This window comes from Leiobunum rupestre, chromosome 8 (assembly GCF_980474605.1).
Source record: "Leiobunum rupestre chromosome 8, qqLeiRupe1.1.hap1, whole genome shotgun sequence".
NCBI classification, from domain to species: domain Eukaryota; kingdom Metazoa; phylum Arthropoda; class Arachnida; order Opiliones; family Sclerosomatidae; genus Leiobunum; species Leiobunum rupestre.
Window position 1 is genome coordinate 24272140 of NC_143391.1, and position 18905 is coordinate 24291044.

General features: G+C 43.4%; 1 protein-coding gene across 1 annotated transcript in view; it reads left to right on the forward strand.

The window, feature by feature from the left end:
* The first annotated feature begins 1658 nt into the window (after positions 1-1658).
* Gyc32E (Guanylyl cyclase at 32E) overlaps positions 1659-18905 on the forward strand; it is a 28727-nt gene continuing 11480 nt past the window's right edge. Inside the window, exons 1-3 of the mRNA XM_090157482.1 lie at positions 1659-1823; positions 4098-4361; positions 4891-5271. Coding sequence (XP_090013608.1) covers positions 4110-4361; positions 4891-5271 — 633 coding nt within the window. The 5' untranslated portion in view covers positions 1659-1823; positions 4098-4109. The remainder of the gene's footprint in view (positions 1824-4097; positions 4362-4890; positions 5272-18905) is intronic.

Here is an 18905-nt window from a genome sequence, read left to right on the forward strand (position 1 = left end):
ATTCGCCCGCTCTTTGCAATTTTCGTTTAAAAGCCGGTAGGTTGAGTTGAGATTAGGAGTGTTTTTTGGAGACAAAGAACAAACAACGAGGGAGTTTCTGATAAGAGATTTTAGTCGCTTAAATTATAGTTCAGTGACCTGGATATTGAGTGACCTAGTAATGGATAAAACATTTGGTTAAGATAAGCCGGAGTCAAACATTAACAAACGCTTTTTTGTTGTGTTTTTTCTACTACCATTGAAATATGGCTGAATTGTTAGGCTTGTCGAATTTCACGTTGGTCTAGTTTCTCGCGAAGGAATACGAAGTTATAACAAACATTTTGTCTTATAGTTTCTGGAAATATTACGAACAACGGAGTGTAGGTCATTTTATAAAATAGAGTTAATTTGCTAGGCAACTTCGATGTAAAGTTTTAAAATGTAAGCGAACTAAAAAAAGGACATAATTTCATTAATTTTAAATAAAATTACGGTTCCTTTATGATCCTTTGTAGGCAAATTTGCTTAAGACAAATGAAGGGTAAGTGACTCGGAAACCGCTTGTCGACAAGGTGCGGCTGTAAAAATTGGAAAGAGTATATAAAATAAGGCCACTATCGAACGAAGTGTCGATTAACGACAGTTTGACGTCCTTTTACTCGGACCACTCGCTATAAAAAGTCTTTTATGTACCTTTAGGGACACGTGGTAGATTTACGAAGAAGTCTTAAACACAGCGGCGTACGCTAGGGCGGCTTTCGTCGTTGGAAAGTTGCGTATCTGGAAGGCTAACTACTTTTACAACCTTCGACGTGTCGCGTATATTCGTTAGACCCCGAGCAAATATCGGTAACTGTGTTCGTGAGTTTTCGAGAACAATTCAAACAAAAGCCGAATGAAAAGGTTCCCTGGAACGAAGCGGACTTAGTACGGGGCTCGCCACTTTTGCCTTAGATTGTACAGCTTGTCTCGCTTCCGCTTTATACTCACTTCAAACTTTCGCGGATGACCGTTCGACCATAAACTTTAATCCTCGAACAAAATCTCTAAAGATTCGCGCACCTTAATTGAGAATATCCGAAGAGAAATGCGAATCGTGGGAAGTGAAACACTACGTAAAACCACTATTACTCTTAAAAAAATGTTAGACTATATATATAACCAACGTCCAACTATCTTTTTGGATATTATAAATTTTACTTCACTATAGACGATAGAAAAGTCTAGCCAAACATTTCACACTTAACACATCATAAGTAACATAATACCATTAAGTATGACAATTTGAAATAAACCACGATAATATACAACTCGAGTTCGGTTGTGTGTCCAAGTCGGATGTGGGCGCAGTGGCGGATACATAAGGGGGGCGTGGGGTGCGTCCCCCCTTAACGCTTAAGCATTTCATGTGACTTGATGATTTTTTATTACACCCATAGCTCAAGATGTCTTTTAGTGCCACCACCCTTAAGTTTTTCCTGTATCCGCCAAAAGTGTCAATGACGAAAAAAAGGTTCGGTAAGAAAATTAATGATAAAACAATAACTTACGAGAATTACGTTAATTACGATACTATTAAATTGATTATCCGTATCAAACATTCAAGAGTATTACCAAACGTACAATCGATATTGATATTTGTCAGTATATGCCAAGCATTTTAGACTTCGAGGTATTTCTATAAGCCCGTTTACGTCGACGTGAGGGGAATTGAGGTCAATCTCCGTTGTCAAATAAACCCTTGTTTCGGCGCTGCAGTAAGACTCCCTCGTGGCCAGCCCCGCAGAATCGGAAAAATTCCAGCGCCTACAGACAAGAATATTAAAGGCTCGAGACGTCGGGTGTGTATATCAGGTTATTTCCAATTACTCGGACAAGAGAGTGCCCGCTGCTGGTTCTTCTACATAGTTTCGCGTGATAGTCGATTCTAGAATAGACCGCGGAATCGTTTTGTTCCGTCCGCTTTTATTAGGCCAGAGTCCGAGAGCGAAGCGCTTCGTCTCTTTAGTTCGTTGGTTGATAGAAACGAAGTATAAAGGAATGGGCACTTAGGACCTTACTCGGATTTCTGGAGTGTGTATTTACTCGCTCGAATACATTTGCAAACTGGACGTTTCGTTTTCGCGGGGTTGAAGAGTGTCCAATACGAGCTCTGGTTTGTACATAGTTCGCTGCAAGAGTGTCACGCGAGACCCCTAACTAAACGTCCAGTAACTATTTCGATACTTCTTTTTTCCGCCTCTAGCTCCTTTCTGTCTCCCGTGATGGGTCAATATTTTGTCGCTGTTACAAACACCCTCGCTCTGTCTGGGTTCGGAGCCCCCCTAGATCTGTCCGGTTTCGGAGCTCCCTTCCTGTTTTTTACGTCCTACTTTTTTCGAAGTTCCGTCTCTCAGTTCGACCTCCCTTCTCGATCTCCAGTCTTCAATAAAGATTAAGCCTTTCGACTTCCGTCTTGAAACATTTAACGACTACGAGTAAACAGAGCGAACGAGATATGATTCGAGTAACGCGATTCACTATACCGGTACTTTGCTTATAGACAAAGTTGCTTAGGTCATATACCTGTAAATAGAAATTCATACGGAATCGATGTTAAAGGGAATATAACCTCAGGTATTTCGTGTGGAACACCAACGTTTGCAGATCTAGCCGCTCTTGCCTTTGGCTTTAAAAATGTTTGGCGCTACTGTACAGGGAAATTTGAAAAATTGAAGGGGTCTTCCTTAAAGATTGCTTTGCAAGTTATATTCCCTTTAATACTGCCCTTTTTGATGCAATCAATAAGATCAACACCCACGCTTAAGCCACGGCCACAAAATATGGCAATTTATTATTAATAAAGGTAAGAAAAATTACTATTATAACATAAAAAATTGGCAGTTCTTTAAAACGTGTCCAACGTGTGTGACCATTCTCACGGAGCAACTCGATTTGCGACCCGTCTTGACCAACAATGTTGGCTCGTGTGAACAGGCCTATAAACTCATTTGTCAAAACTGGATTTTAAGGTCTGGTATGACGTCGCTCTAGTAACGCGTTAAAGAAAAATGAGTTGTTTTAACTCCCGATATCACGTTTATTTTGTATTTTCTAGATTTCGACGAACGATAATCTCGTTTATATATCAGTATCCAGGATTGATTTCTTGGAAACGTACTACAAACGATAAAATTATGGGTACAAGATCTAAGTTTATCTGATTTACCTTGAAAATAGAGACAATCGAAATAGGAATTCTTCGTACACTGATGACCACTTTTCCCCCGCGCTTTTAGTGGATACGGTGTTGTTGGTGCATTTCTCAAAAAGCGAGTACGAATACGATACTGAAATAGTTTGAAACAAGGTTACTGTGTCCTGTCTGCCATCGCCCCCTTTCGTAGGAAAAGATTCCCGAATGAAAACTTTCAAATCCCCTTCTCCGAGAAAGCGAGATCACGAGTACTGATATAGTATAAGTCGCCCTTTAGAAATTGATTGAATCAAACGTTGCCTTTTATCGTTCACCCACGGGTTAGCCTTCGCGCGTATAGTCGACTAACGCTCGATTAAAGTCTCGGTAAGTGAGTTAGGAGAAGAGGGAGCTGGCGTCGTATTCTCTCTCTCTCCTCTCTCTCGCTCTCCGCTCCGCATCCGTCTTATTCATCCTTCTGAAATTTTTCTGGCGGAGCACGAGGTTGGTCCCGCTCAGTCAAACTCTTTCACGGCTCCGGAGAGGATATAGATTCGTTCCATTATCACGCGTGTTTTTCTAAGGAGCCCGTCTCTTTTCTAATAGAAATATATGATAGCGTATTGGTCCCCTCCGAACAATCGAGACTGAGTTCTCAAAAGAGTCCGACGCTAGCAACAGGTTCTCTTCCCTCCCGGAAAAGACCACGGTAACAAAAATAGACACCATTCTTTCCTTACTTTCCTCCCAAAAAAAGTTTTGTTATAGGTGTCAATTGCGTACATTTTGTGACTTAAACAGTATGATTGATGATTGTCCGTAAGATAGGTGTTGACGCGTGTATCGCTACACCTCGAGATCGATGCTTTTTCCCGTTTGGAATCTTAAATTGTATTCCCAGTTATATATTGAAAATTCTAGTTTTATTTTTCTTTCGTAGTTTTAGGTAACCATGAAGGTCCGAATTCGTTGGGGACTGACGCCTGGATTCTTTTTAGTCATCTGCGTGGTTTTCCATCCGAGCTTCTCCTTGGAAATCTCGCCGGACGATACTATTGTGACGTACGAAAACGTGACGTCGGCCAACCTCACGGAATTAATATCGGACCACGACGATTGGGTTTGCCAGAAATGCATGTTCGGATACGTCATCGAGGAATCGGACTACAACAAGATTGGCCCTCACGAAACCTGCAAAAAATCGGCAAGTGCACGTTTTAACTCTATCATCGTCTTAATAGCGAACTCTTAGGTTAGTCGTATATCATTGGCTAGAGGTCTGGTTTTCGTTAGAATAGGCTAGCAACCGGTTTTAAAGTCTAGATCTGTTTAGATAGCTATAAATTAAGTTTTAACATCGAGTCTCACCTTGAAAACGCGTTTCCTTACGACGATACGAATCAAGGCTTACGTAGCATTAGGTAAAAGACAGGTATACCGAGTGGGCTAAATCCCCACTAACCCTTTGGTTAATCTCTCAGTTCTTCGTTTTCAATGACGTCCAACTAGTTTTTTTTTAATCTAGTTATTTATAATATTACGTATTCTTTGCTCTTGAAATCGGCTAATCGCTCCGGCGGCCTTTCGAGTTCACTCAGTTAAATTAGTTTCGGAAACCCCAGACTTGGCGAAGTAATATTACCAGGCACGTACCGGAGGCCTTCGCTAAATATTCATGAAGCATTTTTCCGACGATACCCTTCCCCGGTTGTGAACCCGTTTCTTCCAATTAGGAGGTAGAAGAAAACGGCGATCCGAAAGAATTGGTTTTGAAGTACGCTCCGCTCCAAGAGCTGGAACACGCGCCCGACGGCATCGTTAACATCGGCTTCCTGAGTTCCTTCAATCGAAGAGGGATGGACGAAGAAGTTGGTAAACTAATTGCCGGAGCCATACCGCTGGCCGTCGCGAAGGTCAACAAAGACCGCGACCTTCTGCCGGGAAGACTCCTTCGTTTCGTGGCTGGTGAGTCTGGGAAACCGGGCACATCTACGGCGATTCAGCTGATGACCAAAATGAGGGACGACGGGGTGGTGGCCTTCATCGGACCCGACCACGCTTGCGCTAACGAGGCCATGGTGGCCACGGCGTGGCGTCTACCCATGATCACTTACGTAAGTCCCGTTCTTTTCCCTTATAGACCAGCTCGGGTAGCCTTCTTTCGACGACCGAGTTGCTGACCGAGCCTTCAACTTTGTCGTCCGTAAATTTGATTAGATAGAAATTTTAAATTAACTTCGCTTACAAAAATAGACGCATCCTGATGGAGCGAAGACTAAATGCCCCGCATAATGGCATCTGTAATAAAATTCTAGGGTGATAAAAGCCGAATAATATATGTACATAGGCACGCGGGCGCTGGCGGCTCTTTGATGACGAGATCGCTCGAGGGACCATAGCGCTGAAGCGTGCCTTTAAACTTTCCGTATATTGTCGTAGTATAATCATGATTGGATTAAAAGTGGCCGTGTTTACGTCCCGCGTTGAAAGGCTCTAAAATTGCGCTATATGGAAGGCACTAGGCCTCGCCATATTAACCTTATCAACACTCGTTAAAATGTTAAAATATCCGCTCTTAATTGTCGTTTACAAAGTGCTTTACCTACGCGCATTTTTCCTCGCTTACACTTTGAATTGATGTACCCTAATTCTTTCCTAGATAACGTAATATGTGGTTGAGGTTCCATTAAAGTATTTATCGAGACCAAACGTCCACGGTTCAATCTAAGATTTTTAAATATATAATTTTACCATACATTAGCGTTGTTAATAAGTTAAGTGGTTCGTCTACTTTAGACCATTTTCCAACAATTAACGCGAGAACTTTAACCGCGAGTTTAAAGAATGATAAACACCGGAAACATTTCGTGTTTTCTAAATCGCGAAATCTTGGTTTGAAATAATTCCTTAATGCAATTGCTAGCTATAAAAAATGATAAGGACTGCATATTTCCAACATGTACGGGAATACACCCTCCAATTTCGGAAACCTTTTGGGGCCAACGTGGAAAATTGTATTATAGGGTAGAATATAAAAGTTTGGCCAATATTTCCATCTTCTATATACCGGAACCTATTTCTCTTTGACGAAACCGAATTCTCAAGTTTCGGAGGAAAGTAGACCGTTCGCCGAATTTTTTAGAGATAAGCGAATACCGTGCTTACCAAAAACATATATCAAATTATTCCGCTTACATTCGATAGTAGGAACTTTTTATCTGTTAAATGTATACGACAGGTATTTGATATTTTCGCGTTTCAATTAAATATTAAAAAAGCTAGTGTAACTGCTTAGTTTCAAAATGTCCTATTTATTTACGTAAATAAATAAATCTAAAGAAATACAGTCGCTAAGATTATAGAAATATATTCGAAGTCCTGGCAACCGTAAGTTCCAAATAAGAGCACCGTTAATCGTGTTTACCGGAGACTGATTCATCGTTGACCGTGACACGCGTTTTAAATCGCTCGGCAACCGTTATAGCTACTAAATGCAAAGTTTTCCCCGCAATGAGTGAGCCCTTTTAGAATATAGACCCTTACTCTAGTTAAGAGTATGACATTTATTTTTGGTCCATTTTGTTTTCATTCCGCGCAAAAGTGACTCGGAGATCTTCCACTCCAATTACTAACCTTGCCTCGTCTCGTATCGCGAAAAAGAAAACATTGGAAGGAAATTTCTGGAAGCCCCACTTCTCGGAATTGAGACTGAGAATACGATCCAGTACGTCCGCGATATTTAAGGATTATCCATGGGCAGCCCTAGGGGCAGCAAGATGACCCCCACCTCGGCTTCGCCTTTAGCGTCCACTGAGGTTGAAATTTCGAATCAAATATATAAAGAAGACGATCTCGGCTTAGGATTTAACGGTTTTTGCCTTGAAAGAGAATCATCCTTGCACTTTTTTTTTTTCATTTTCTTCCTTGCACTCTTTTTTTCTTCAAAATCCCTCGGGCCAACTCTCCCTCCGCTCCCCATTCTCCGCCCTTCGCGGGTCTACTTTTAATCCTTTTCGATAGATAATACGGACCCAAAATAAAAAGGATTCAACAAACGAATGACGTATTTCCAGTAACCCGCTACTTTTTATCTTTATTCTTAACTTTATTAATTGGGTTCCGGCGGTAGTTTAAACTTATTCTTTGTCAAAATGTCGTCGCAATCGTTAAATTTCTTTTCCAAGATCATCCACCTTCCCCCTCTTTGTTATACTTTTAGTTTGGCGTCCAATTATTTGTCTTCTGGGGTTTGGCCAGGATTACGAAATTTCAAACTCTCTACCGAATTTTACGATCCAAAGGACTGTCTTTTAGTTTCGTATCGATGGCGTTCTAAATGAATAAAAGCCATTCTCATCTTCGTGAGGAGGACTCCCACTTGTTAACTTACCAGTTTAACTCGGGCAGGGCCGGACTGGCTAGTAGTTGGCCCCACCGGCTATGCAATCGTATGGGCCCCATTTCCCATTAATGCAAAATATTTCCTCTTTGGCCCCCAATTTGAGTTGGCCTCGATGTGACCGGCGATCGCCGGTTAGCCGCCCGGGCCAGTCCGGGCCTGAACTCGGGGACTTTTCGGGGAGCTCTCTTCCGGGGGAAAATTAATTTTGTCACGTTTCAATAGTTCTTTCTATAAAGTAACGTGGCCTTCTTGTTTTAATGTAGCTCTTACGTCAGTGTATTTACCAACACTACCAGCGCGCGCTCGAATCACGAGGAGCTTCCTATTTTCTAATCGCGCGTGCTAAGATAATTCTACCCATAGATATAAGAAATGTATATAAAGGTCTAGATAAATTTCGGGGCGTCTAAGCCTAACATAAAATACGGAATTGACACCTAGCAGACACCGATGAAGGCACGTGACCAAGCGCGCGAGCTCTCTTAGCATTTTAGTACTAAGTGCTTGACCTTTCCGCAGGCCGTAGTCTTTAGATACCATCTGTTGGTGACTTTTAGTATAATTTTTAAGCGGGACACAATGGCTCTCGCGACGATAGCACGAGCTTTCTTACCGATAGATAGCGCCTTATAAGGATAGCCTGCAGAAATTACGCGTTATCTAGACCTTTATATACGTTTCCTATATCTATGATTCTACCAAAGCCAAGTCTTGTTACGTAAGAGCAACATGTTACACTTCTACTTTTAACAAGTTGGATAAGCGTAAAAAATTTATAGAAAGAACTATTCCTTTACGTTTTCTATATTCTACAGCCGTTCCTTAATATCGCGAATAATAAAGCCGTTGAATTTCAATTAGGCCTGCAGCTGACAATTATCATTTTATATTATTTATTTCGCGTATAAATTTAATTTACGTCACTCGTTAGGCTAATGAAACGAAACCGTTAACATTAGTGAATAAACGGTATCTGCTTAAGACAACTGTCTCTATAAGGTCGGAGGGGCTACGAGCAATTGGACTTTGAATAAAAAGGGCGCTTGTCACTAGCACTCTGGCCACTCGTTGATATATATTTGTTAGAACAAAGTTTCTTTCAACGAAACTCGCGTGCGCTTCATCGGTTTGACAGACTTCCAGGACCCCGCCTCGAACACGCTTTCACTACGTTGGTCTAAACTCTCAAAAATCACGGAATTAGAGTGTAAATTTATACGACCTCCAGCTGCTAACTACACTTTTCGAACGTCGCAGCGTCTTACCGCGTTCGTACCACGACTCGCGGAAGAGTTAAAGACCCGTTTCGGAATTGCTGTAGGCGCTTCGAAGAGCTGTTTGACAGAGTTCTCGGTTACAAATTAAGTTTTCTTTTTTTTTCTAAAAACATCAAAGAAGAGACGGTTCGTTAGTTGAAAAGTAAAATGCATTGAAGAGTCGCCTAAGAACTTCGCTGATAAATAAAGAGGGCCAAGGGGCGGTTTTTTTTTCTAATAATAACTTCATCGAAAGCTCATTGGGCATTCTTAATTAGCGTCGCTTCTTCAATTAAGACGGGCGAATAATGAAAGCGGGTTGCGGGGTGCGGTGACTTGGGTGTCAAAAAATATTACGAGGGCCCTTTAGAAATACCCCGCTAATCGATATAAAGCGCAATAACATACAGTCTCTTGGGAGGCTGGTTTGAAGAGTTTCTAGGCGCTCGCTCCATTGGAGCCGCGTGGAGCCGCGGGAGACGCTTAAAACCGCTGATTAATTTTCGCTCGCTTCTACTAGAAGTAACGCTTTGTTTCGCTTATTACGGAACTTAACGCTTAGAGGCTGAAAGACTGGACAGCCAAACTGACGAGACAAAGTTTTATCGCTCTGGACACGAAAGCGCATCCGTGCCCTTCTGTCCCCGCGGCTTTTCCAATAACACGCCGAAAAAGGCAATACGTCAATGAATTCATGAGGACGCAAAATGGGAAGGGGGTGGTTTTGAAGCCGCTATTGAAATTTTGTTTTCTTTTTGATTTACCATCATAACGCAACATTTTTCGATCCATTATGGGTTGATTTTTTTTCGCTTCCACTCGCGAAGGGCTTAGAAATGACGCCATTATGGTCTTGCCTTCGTTTTTATTCGCTAGCCCCCGAAACAGGTATTTTGTTTGTCCGCGACAACGTTTGATCTTTTCCAGCACCATCCAACAGAAAGTGGAATAATTTTCCGAGACTTTAAGGAAGGATTTTTTTCTCTTTCGTTTGATCATTCTGCCTCTAGAGGGCGTCTTTTTTGAAGACTCATCCATCCTTCATTCTGGAAGCCTCAGTCGCTCTTATTTTACTTTTTAGAGTGTCGCGCGAGCATTTCTCAATCATAAATGCCGGATCTCGAAACTGGAGAGGAATGAATTGTACTCGTATCGCGAAGCCGCTTTCCCGAGTAAGATTTAAATCATCTTCGCCGCCGCAGTCGCGACAACCACAAACCACCTTTCAAGTTGAGCCGAGTCTTATCGAGACACGGATGTATTCTTTTGATAGAAGCTTTTTAACCCATCCGTCTCTTAAAAAATGCCAAATTGACAAAACAATAAGAGAAAACGACTTAGTGTCTTAACTAGAGATTCGTGAAAAATGAAGCGCTTAAAAGAGCACTTTTCTAGTCAAGTTTATACTCTTATATTAAGTTTCCGTCTCAATCATTCCTGGGGGACTAAATTTGCATTTTAGTGCCAAAAAAGCGCCACTAAAAATGCCCTAAATATAGAACAAACTCCCGTTCCTTTGTGCTAGCACTCTCTTTTTTCCCCGGAGCCAGACCGCCTTAAAATTTAATTATATGCCCAGAAACAAAATCCAATCCGAAAAGCTGGTGCGTTGTAAAAGGATTTCTTCCTTCCATTGTAGTATTTATTTACACAGCGATAAACTTTATATTTTGAAGATTTCAAAGCTGACAGTATTTCGAAAATAGTTGACCAAATTTGATTCGAAAATTGTATCTGAAATTCGCTAGATCCAATTCGACTTTGATCGAAAATTTCAATCCGAAATTTGTTCCAATGTGATCCAATTACATTACAACTGTATTCCAATTTGATCCAAACAGAATTGGATTCAAACTGTGTTTTGAATCCAGGTGGATCCAAATTTGGACATTGGATCGAGTCATTTTCGTAAAGTAACGTAAACGAATAAGTATAATAATATAATATTGGTTTTTTTAAACATAACACTTTTTATTTTTCACGTGCAAAATATTTACCGAAAACTATTCGCGAATCGCGACACAGACTATATAGTGGGCTTCGGCTCAGTTTCGCGTCTGTTCGTTGTCGCGTTTCACGACGATATTTTTCTTGGGACGAGATATACCAGCGAGTAAAATATTTCCCAAAGAGACATACTTATAGAATTATAGTTACAGACTTACATTTATGAGCTACCGTCGCGTTTTCCAGCTATATCTCCTTTCATGGTACAAAGTTGCGATGGACGACTGTATTTTTGCTACAGAGCGAACCGAAGATAGAATGCCTATAAATCTCGTTCTCCCCAAGCCCCAATAAAAACAATTTAGGTAATCGAGGGTAAAGTCCCGCGTGGATTTAGTTAGAAATGAAATAACGGCACGCGAAAGCCTTTATCTCGGAAGGTTCGAGGAACGACGAAAAAACGAAAAATAAAACGGGGAGAATTTATGTAACTCGATCCTTCGAGGCGTGGCGATGCCTAAAACGATATAACAAATGCTAGCCAGTTTACGGAGATTTGGGGCCCTCGTGGTAAGTCTTCTCGCGTCGCCTCGCGAAACGTCAATCACTTTTATGAGTTTTCGCTTTCGTAACAATGGCGTTTCAAAAATGTTTGGTTCAGCTTCTTTCCAATGTTTGCGCGAGCGGACTTGACTAATAAAATTTTATGATAACAGGGAAACGAGTAAAACCCAAACAGGGACCTCTACATCCGTACTGTTAGGGGGAAAGAACGGTTGAAGTCACTGACATAACAGCTGGAGTTTGACCCTAGAAAGAGAGTTAAATTTTTTTTTTTTTTTTTTGAGAAACGGTAGCCCCTACAAGATGTAAAAAGTTCAACCATAAACTTACTACATAATGAAACTTAAATTGACTCGTTGTTTATTTCGTACTTTGGAATTCTTTCCAACTATATAGTGCCCCCTTCTATAAAGTCCATTATAACTTTCTAAATGACAAAGTTTCGGAATGGGGAGCGAGAGGGGTGAAGGGGGGGCGAGAGGGGTGAAGGTGGGGAGCGAGAGGGATGAAGGGGGGGCGAGAAAGGGGATGGCTTCTCGTGTTCGGGCATCGCTCCTTTCCAAAAGTGTGAACATAAAGCGCCAGGGTAATCCAAACAAAAATATCAGCCTCTCTCTCTCTCTCTTTAAAACGTGACTGTACATTCACCCCTTTTTAGGGATTATCGCCCTGTAAGCTAGTCTTTGCCTAATGGCTACGACGTTTCGACAATATGTCGGACGTGGAAAAAATACACATTCGAACGAAAACGTCTGCGCGTGAGAGAGAGAGTGAGAGGGATGGAGTGGTAGTATCTAATAAGGAAGTTTACCCCCGGAACCTCCTTCCGTGGTTGTTGTACTACGTCCTTATACTTTTAACCTTTTCTCGTTGACGTATGGTCGGTCCTTTAACATACACTCCCCCCGCCCCTAGCGCGGGTCTAGCCCGTCTCCTTCGGTAAGCTCGTTTGAAAATCCGCTTGCTCGGGTAAATAGGCCCTCGAGTCTGTCAGATAATGTTAGCTCCGGCCAGAGTCCGTTTCGAGGGTGACGAGTTCCCGGTAATTAAAAGATCTTTTGTTTGTTCAACGGCGTCACGTATTTCTCCGAGCTTCCGAAATTCAACGAGTGAAATTCGGCACTTCACCTTGGGCGAGCTCTCCGCCGCGAAATGAAGGCCCCAATTAAGGTTTACTCTGTCGCCTGTTATATTCTCCATATCCTGCGAGGCTTCTTTGGCTCATTGATGGACACTTTATTGGAGGATCGAAGACGGAATATTGGCGTTATCGTTTGGCATCTTTAGGTCAACAATTGAGTGTTTTCTTCCGACGCTATACGAATATATTTTCCCAGAGTTCGGACAGTCGCCCGTTGTCCGAAGATATTAATAAAATCTTACGGGCAGTTTTCGCGAAGATAAACATTTTCAAGGCCTTCTTTAATTAAGGGTTAGTTGTATCTTTTAGCTTAGTATATAGAGTCGAGTCCCTCTTAAAACGGCGTATGGCTCTATTACGATGATACGTAACTTAGCGGTGGCGTCCTAATTGTCCATCCAGGCTTATCACCTTCCCGGACAGAAACATTTGGCGGGGAAACCATAGAATTTTTAAGCTCTTTTTAATGAATTTAAATTATTGGCACCCTTGTTAATGGTGAGAGGGTTTCTCTAGGATACTTTATTCCATCGCTTGGATTAAAGTGGCGAACCCGCAGCCCGATTGTCAGAAGGCTGAGAGAAGGATTTTAGGTTTTAAGTCGAGCACCTCGCCGCGCGCTTCGCTAGAGACGAGCTCAATCATCCATCAGTCTAAGGCAAGGACCCATTTATTAAAAGGGAAAACGCGACGAGGTTGATCTTGGCTTCCCGGGACACGCCGGTTACGAATGCGCCTCCTCGTCTGTATACACTTGAGGGTCGTTCCTTGCCGTGGTAAGGGGGCTAGCGCGGGTTGGGGCTAAGCTGACGGGGACTGGTGGGTCTTCGAACGCCAGAAACCGGATGTGTTTCCCCAACCCCAGACTAAACGCGACCCAGTTTTCCCAAATGGTCACGCCTTGCATGGTGGGGAGCTTAAGGTGGTTGTTGACACAAAGGGCCGTTGGCGCAGTTGATTTATCCTGTGACCAGCTCGTCCCGGCGGAGAGACCCCGACCGAAGTGACTGATCCCCCTAACGGTTACACCTTGATGGTGGGGGGGCTTAAGGGAATTGTTTGACGTGCGGGCTATGCTGGGTTAAGGTCTCCTATACCAGATTGGTCGTGCTTAGATTCCTAACCGATAGTAACCACCCTCTGTCGAGGTTTCAGGTCCTGACTATGGCCTGTTTAAAACTAGTCCCATCTGTTTGCCGTGGACGGCGACCTGTAAGCCATGCGATGGGAGTCCTGGAGGTTGAGTTTGTTGACATACTGCGGTTAGTTTTCAGACAACACGCCTCTTCGGTCCTTGAGTGTGGTTAGACAGGAGGTCTACGCTAGTCCGACGTAGATCAATCGGCTCCTACACGGGGATTGTAGTCCCCGGTAGGGAGGACTAACTGGGCATCGTGATACTGCTAGTTATCCGTGCCTGGGTATATCTCTCTCATATCACTTATCTTGCTTGCAAGATACCCATGTTGGGCTCCGTGGTGGGCGGTGAGTGGGGTAGATGAAATGTTTTGTTTTTCTTTATGGCTACCGAAAACAACTACCTTGAAACTGGATTCCTCGAGTTTCAAGAAATTTCCGATTCGGAAGACACTGTCTTCCAGAGGTCCAAGCGACCTCGAAATGACTTCCCAGAGGTAGAAGAGGCGGTTAAAGAGAGTGTCGAAGCTACACTCGCTAGGGAATTCCTCGCCCTAGATAGAGTCCTTTGCAACAAGGACAATAAAGTGCAAATGGCAGTTGCACAGAAGATCAGGACGGTCTTCAAAGCGGTGGAGACCATGGTATACACCAGTCACCTGGAACTTGCTAGGGTGCAGGGTGCTTTTGAACAACTTAATGAGACTGTGAAAGATCTCAGAAAGCAGAAAATGAGCTTCGCTACTGTTGCAGCCAGTAATGTAAGTTCAAAGGTTCCTGAAATTACCAAGGGCAGGAAAAAGTCCACCGTTAAGAAAGGGGGACCGAAGGTTCCGCCAAGGGGAAAAAATGTGGTACTGCTCTATCCCACAGAGCAAGGTGAGACTTCTAATTCTCTCAAGAAGAGATTAGAGAAGGAGGTTGATCCCTCCAAACTGCAAATAAGTGTTCAGAGTGTCCGGTCCTGTAGGAATGAGGGTCTGGTGGTACAGGTCAAAACCGCTGAGGATATGGAGAAGCTGAAGAGGGGAATCAGCGATTGTGCTGCCTTGGCAGACAAAGTTAGTGTTAGAGCTCCAAAGCTCAATAACCCTAGGGTTATCCTTTACGGTGTTGATGAGGACATCGTAAAGGAAGAAATTGTTGCTAAGCTTATAAGCAACAATAAGCTCTCCTGCAAGGAGACGGATATTGTCCCTAAGTTCTCGCTGAGGAACAGGAAGGGTGGTGTTAACTGGGTGCTGGAGGGGCCTCCAGCCCTGCTTAATTCGTGGAAGGCGAAAAAGAAGCTCAATTTGGGCTACTCTGTGGTTGGAGTCAAAAGTTATGTGTATCTTCCAAGATGCTTTAAGTGCATGAAGATTGGACACATAGAAGGTGGGTGCATTGAGAATAGAAGGTATTGTTCCCTATGCTCAGAGGATCACAGCTACAAGGATTGTAAGAGTGATCTTAAAACTTGCAGAAACTGTGCCCTGAGTAATAGGGACAAGAATACCAAACACAACACTGCGCATTCAGCCCTGGATGGCCAGTGTCCTGTGTATAAGAAGGAGTTGGAGTTTCTAAAGAGTAGAACCAACTATGGAGGTGAGTAGGAAGCTAAGCTGTCTGCAGGTCAACTTAGGCAAGGGCAAAACTGCAACCTCTGCGCTTAGGCAGTCTTGCCAGGAAGGCTCTATAGACATTGCCTTACTACAGGAACCATATGCAATTAACGGTCGGGTAATAGGTTTACCCATGGGAACAAGGATCGTATGTTCCCAGGACAATCCAAAGGCAGCTGTAGCTGTCTTCAACCCTCAGGCACAAGTGATCGTGCTCTACGAAGACTCTCACATGGTTGTGGTGGACGTGCTTTTGGGGAATCTAAGCTTATGCCTGTTCTCTATTTACATACCACCAAATGATGACATTGAATTCCATATCGATAAGATTGCGAATCAATTGGAAGTACAGAGTGGAAAAAAGGTTATCTTGTGTGGTGACTTTAACGCCCATCACGCGCTTTGGGGATCAAAGCATCACGATGAGAGGGGTAGGTTGTTAATCGACTTGTTCAACTCGTTTGATTTGAATGTCGAGAACGATCCGGGTAGTGGCCCGACGTTCTGGACCGTTAATGGTAAGAGTTGGGTGGATCTTACGGTATCCAGTATGGCAATTGCGAGTAGAGTAATTGAATGGCGTGTCAGCAACGAGGAAACATGCAGTGATCACAAATACATTTTCTTTGAAATTGGTGATCTTGTCCTGGAGAATGATTCGAATGCAATTCGTGTCAAGGATATCGATCTTGAAAGGTTACAAGATATTATCGTGCCTGACTTGGAGAGGTTGATGGAGTCTCCACTCAACAATGAGGTTGAGGTCGAGGCATGCGCGGTGGAGATTAATAATCTCATTATTGAGCGTTCGAAAGAATGTTCAAGGTTGCGTAAGAATAAGGGGTACAAGTCCACTCCCTGGTGGACGAGCGAACTCAGTGAGAAGAGGAAGGAGTTACGAACGCTCAGGAGGAGGTTCCAAAGAACCAGGGACCATGCAGCCCGGGAGGCGCTAAAGGTCGAGTACCGTCGTGAGTCAAAAAGCTATAAAGCACTTATAGCGGACTCAAAGCTTAAGTCCTGGCAGGATTTCTGCACTAGGGTTTCAAGGGAGGATCCTTTCTCCCTACCCTATAAGTTGGCCACAAAGAAGGTCAAATGTAAGAATGCATTAAATTGCATCAAGAAACCAAATGGTTCTTTGACCTCAGGTATTGAGGAGACGTGGTCTACTCTGATGGATACTCTTTTTAAAGAGGACTCCTTAAATGATGATGAGGAGGTTCATACGACAATAAGGGAGTCATTGCACGAAGACTTCATGAGTCAGAATGATGAGCCATTTACGAGTGATGAGGTCTTGGAGACTATCAACTCTTTTAAGAAGGGCAAGGCTCCTGGTGAGGATGGTATCACCATCGAGCTCTTCAAGATATTTTTCTTAGCTTGCCCAGCGTTGTTTGTCAGGCTTTTCAACACTTGCCTCAGTATGGGATACTTCCCAAAACTTTGGAAGGTTGCTAAGTTAGTTTTTCTTTATAAAGAAGGCAGAGACAGGCAGGACGCTAAGGCCTACAGGCCAATCTCGCTTCTTCCGGTGGTAGGGAAGGTGCTTGATAAGCTGTTGTCAAGAAGGTTGTATTACTTTCTCCACAGCAACAAATTGCTTAGCGATAAGCAATTTGGGTTTAGACATAGTCGATCCACGACTCACTGTCTAACCAATATGGTGAACCAAATCAGGGATAACAAAGAAAATAATTGTCACACCAGTCTGATATCTCTAGATATCGAGGGTGCTTTTGACAATGTGTGGATTCCAGGAATCCTACACGGTTTAAGGAACTTTAAGTGTCCGAAGAACATATATGAGACATATGTTAACTATCTAAAGGATAGAGTTGCAGTGGTGAGGGCAGGTAGTACCTGTGTACGGAGAGTACTGACCCGCGGCTGCCCTCAGGGTTCATGCAGTGGACCTCTGCTATTCAATGTGGTTATGGATAGCGCACTGAGGATTGAGTATCCAGAGGATTCTCTAATCCAAGCCTTCGCGGATGACTTGCAGTCATTATTTTGGGGCACGTCCAGGCGTGCTCTCGAAACCACGGGTAAGGTGATCGTGGATAAATTGACTAAGTGGAGCCAAGTCTATAAGCTGAGTTTTTCCATTAAAAAGTCGGCGGCTATCACCTTCGCCGCAAAATCCATAATGAAAAGGCTCCCAATCTATAAGATGGGAGCCGTCAACATTGCAAATGTTGACAAGTTGAAAGTTGTCGGTGTCACCATCGACAGCAAGCTTACCTTTCTTCCTCATCTCGAGGAAGTAAGTGTCCGGGTGACGAAGCTGGTGCAAAGCATTGCTTGTTTTGCAAAGGTTGAGTGGGGCCTCGACCATAAAGCGTTAAGGACTATCTACAATGGGTGTATTGTGAGAGTAGTGGCTTACGCTTGCGGTGCTTGGTGGAAGAGCACGCAAAATAGTGTGATGGTGAGGAAGTTGAGCTCAATTCAGAGAATTGCGGCCCTTCGTATTACTTGTGCTTACCGGACTGTCTCGAGCGATGCGCTGCGGATCCTTGCTGGTATTCAACCGTTAGACCTGGTGGTGAGTCAGGAAGCTGCTGTGTTCAGGTCCTTTTCTTTTAGGGAAGACAGTAAGCATTGTGGGGTGGAGTTACGTGGTGGTAACTACCTCTACCCAGGCGACCCATGGGAGGACCACCCAGCGGTCAGTAGCAGTATAAACATCACAGAGCAACTACCCAATGGCAATGGGATAGAGGTGTTTACTGACGGTTCGTTATCCGGTCGGGGTGCCGGAGTGGCATTTGCTGTGTACAGAGATGGTGTGGAAGTGTACAATGAGGTCACTCGCATTAATGGTAAGGTGGATGCGTTTTCTCTTGAGCTGTTAGCAATACACGAGGGTATTTGCTGGTTAAGGACGCATGGTCAACGTCCTGGTGATGGTGCAACGGTTTTTACAGATTGTCTTTTTGCTATTAACGCATTAAGCAATCATAAAAACAATCATGGTTTATGCCATGATATCCGTAAGGTGTTAAAACGGATGGAGACTCAAGTCAACTTTACTTGGATAAAGTCGCACACTGGGTGTGTAGGGAATGAAAGGGCTGACTTTCTTGCAAAATCAGCAACCGATCTTCCCGAGGAGAAGGAGATGAAGCCAACTAAGTTGATGATTAAAAGGTGGCTCAATGAGGTGACGACTCAAAGGTGGCAGGAGTCATGGGATGAGAGTGAGAAGGGAAAGGTAACTAAGAGGTACTTTCCTAAGGTCAATGGTAGCTTCAACACGAATTACTATTTGACGCAAATCCTAAGTGGACATGGTAAGTTCCCACTCTACCTGTTCAACTTGGGTCATATTGCATCGCCCAAATGCATATGCGGTGCTCTGGAAGCAGACTCAGAGCACTATGTTCGTAATTGTCCTAGAACGAACCATTTGTTAAGGAGACCAATCCGCGAGAATGGTCTCCACAATCTGGATAACGAAACGATCAGCGATCTTGAACGCGTAATGCGTTATATCGTTGTGAATTTTGACGAACTCACGAGTGAGTCGTGAGTAGGAGATGCAGGTATACGGGTGTATACCGTTGTGTGTATGTGATTTAGGAAGCATTTCCTATCTTTGTATACAGGTCGACGGCTCGGCCGGGACAGATGATGAGTAACCCCTGTAATGCTTTGGCGGTGCACGGGGTATATAAATACAACAATC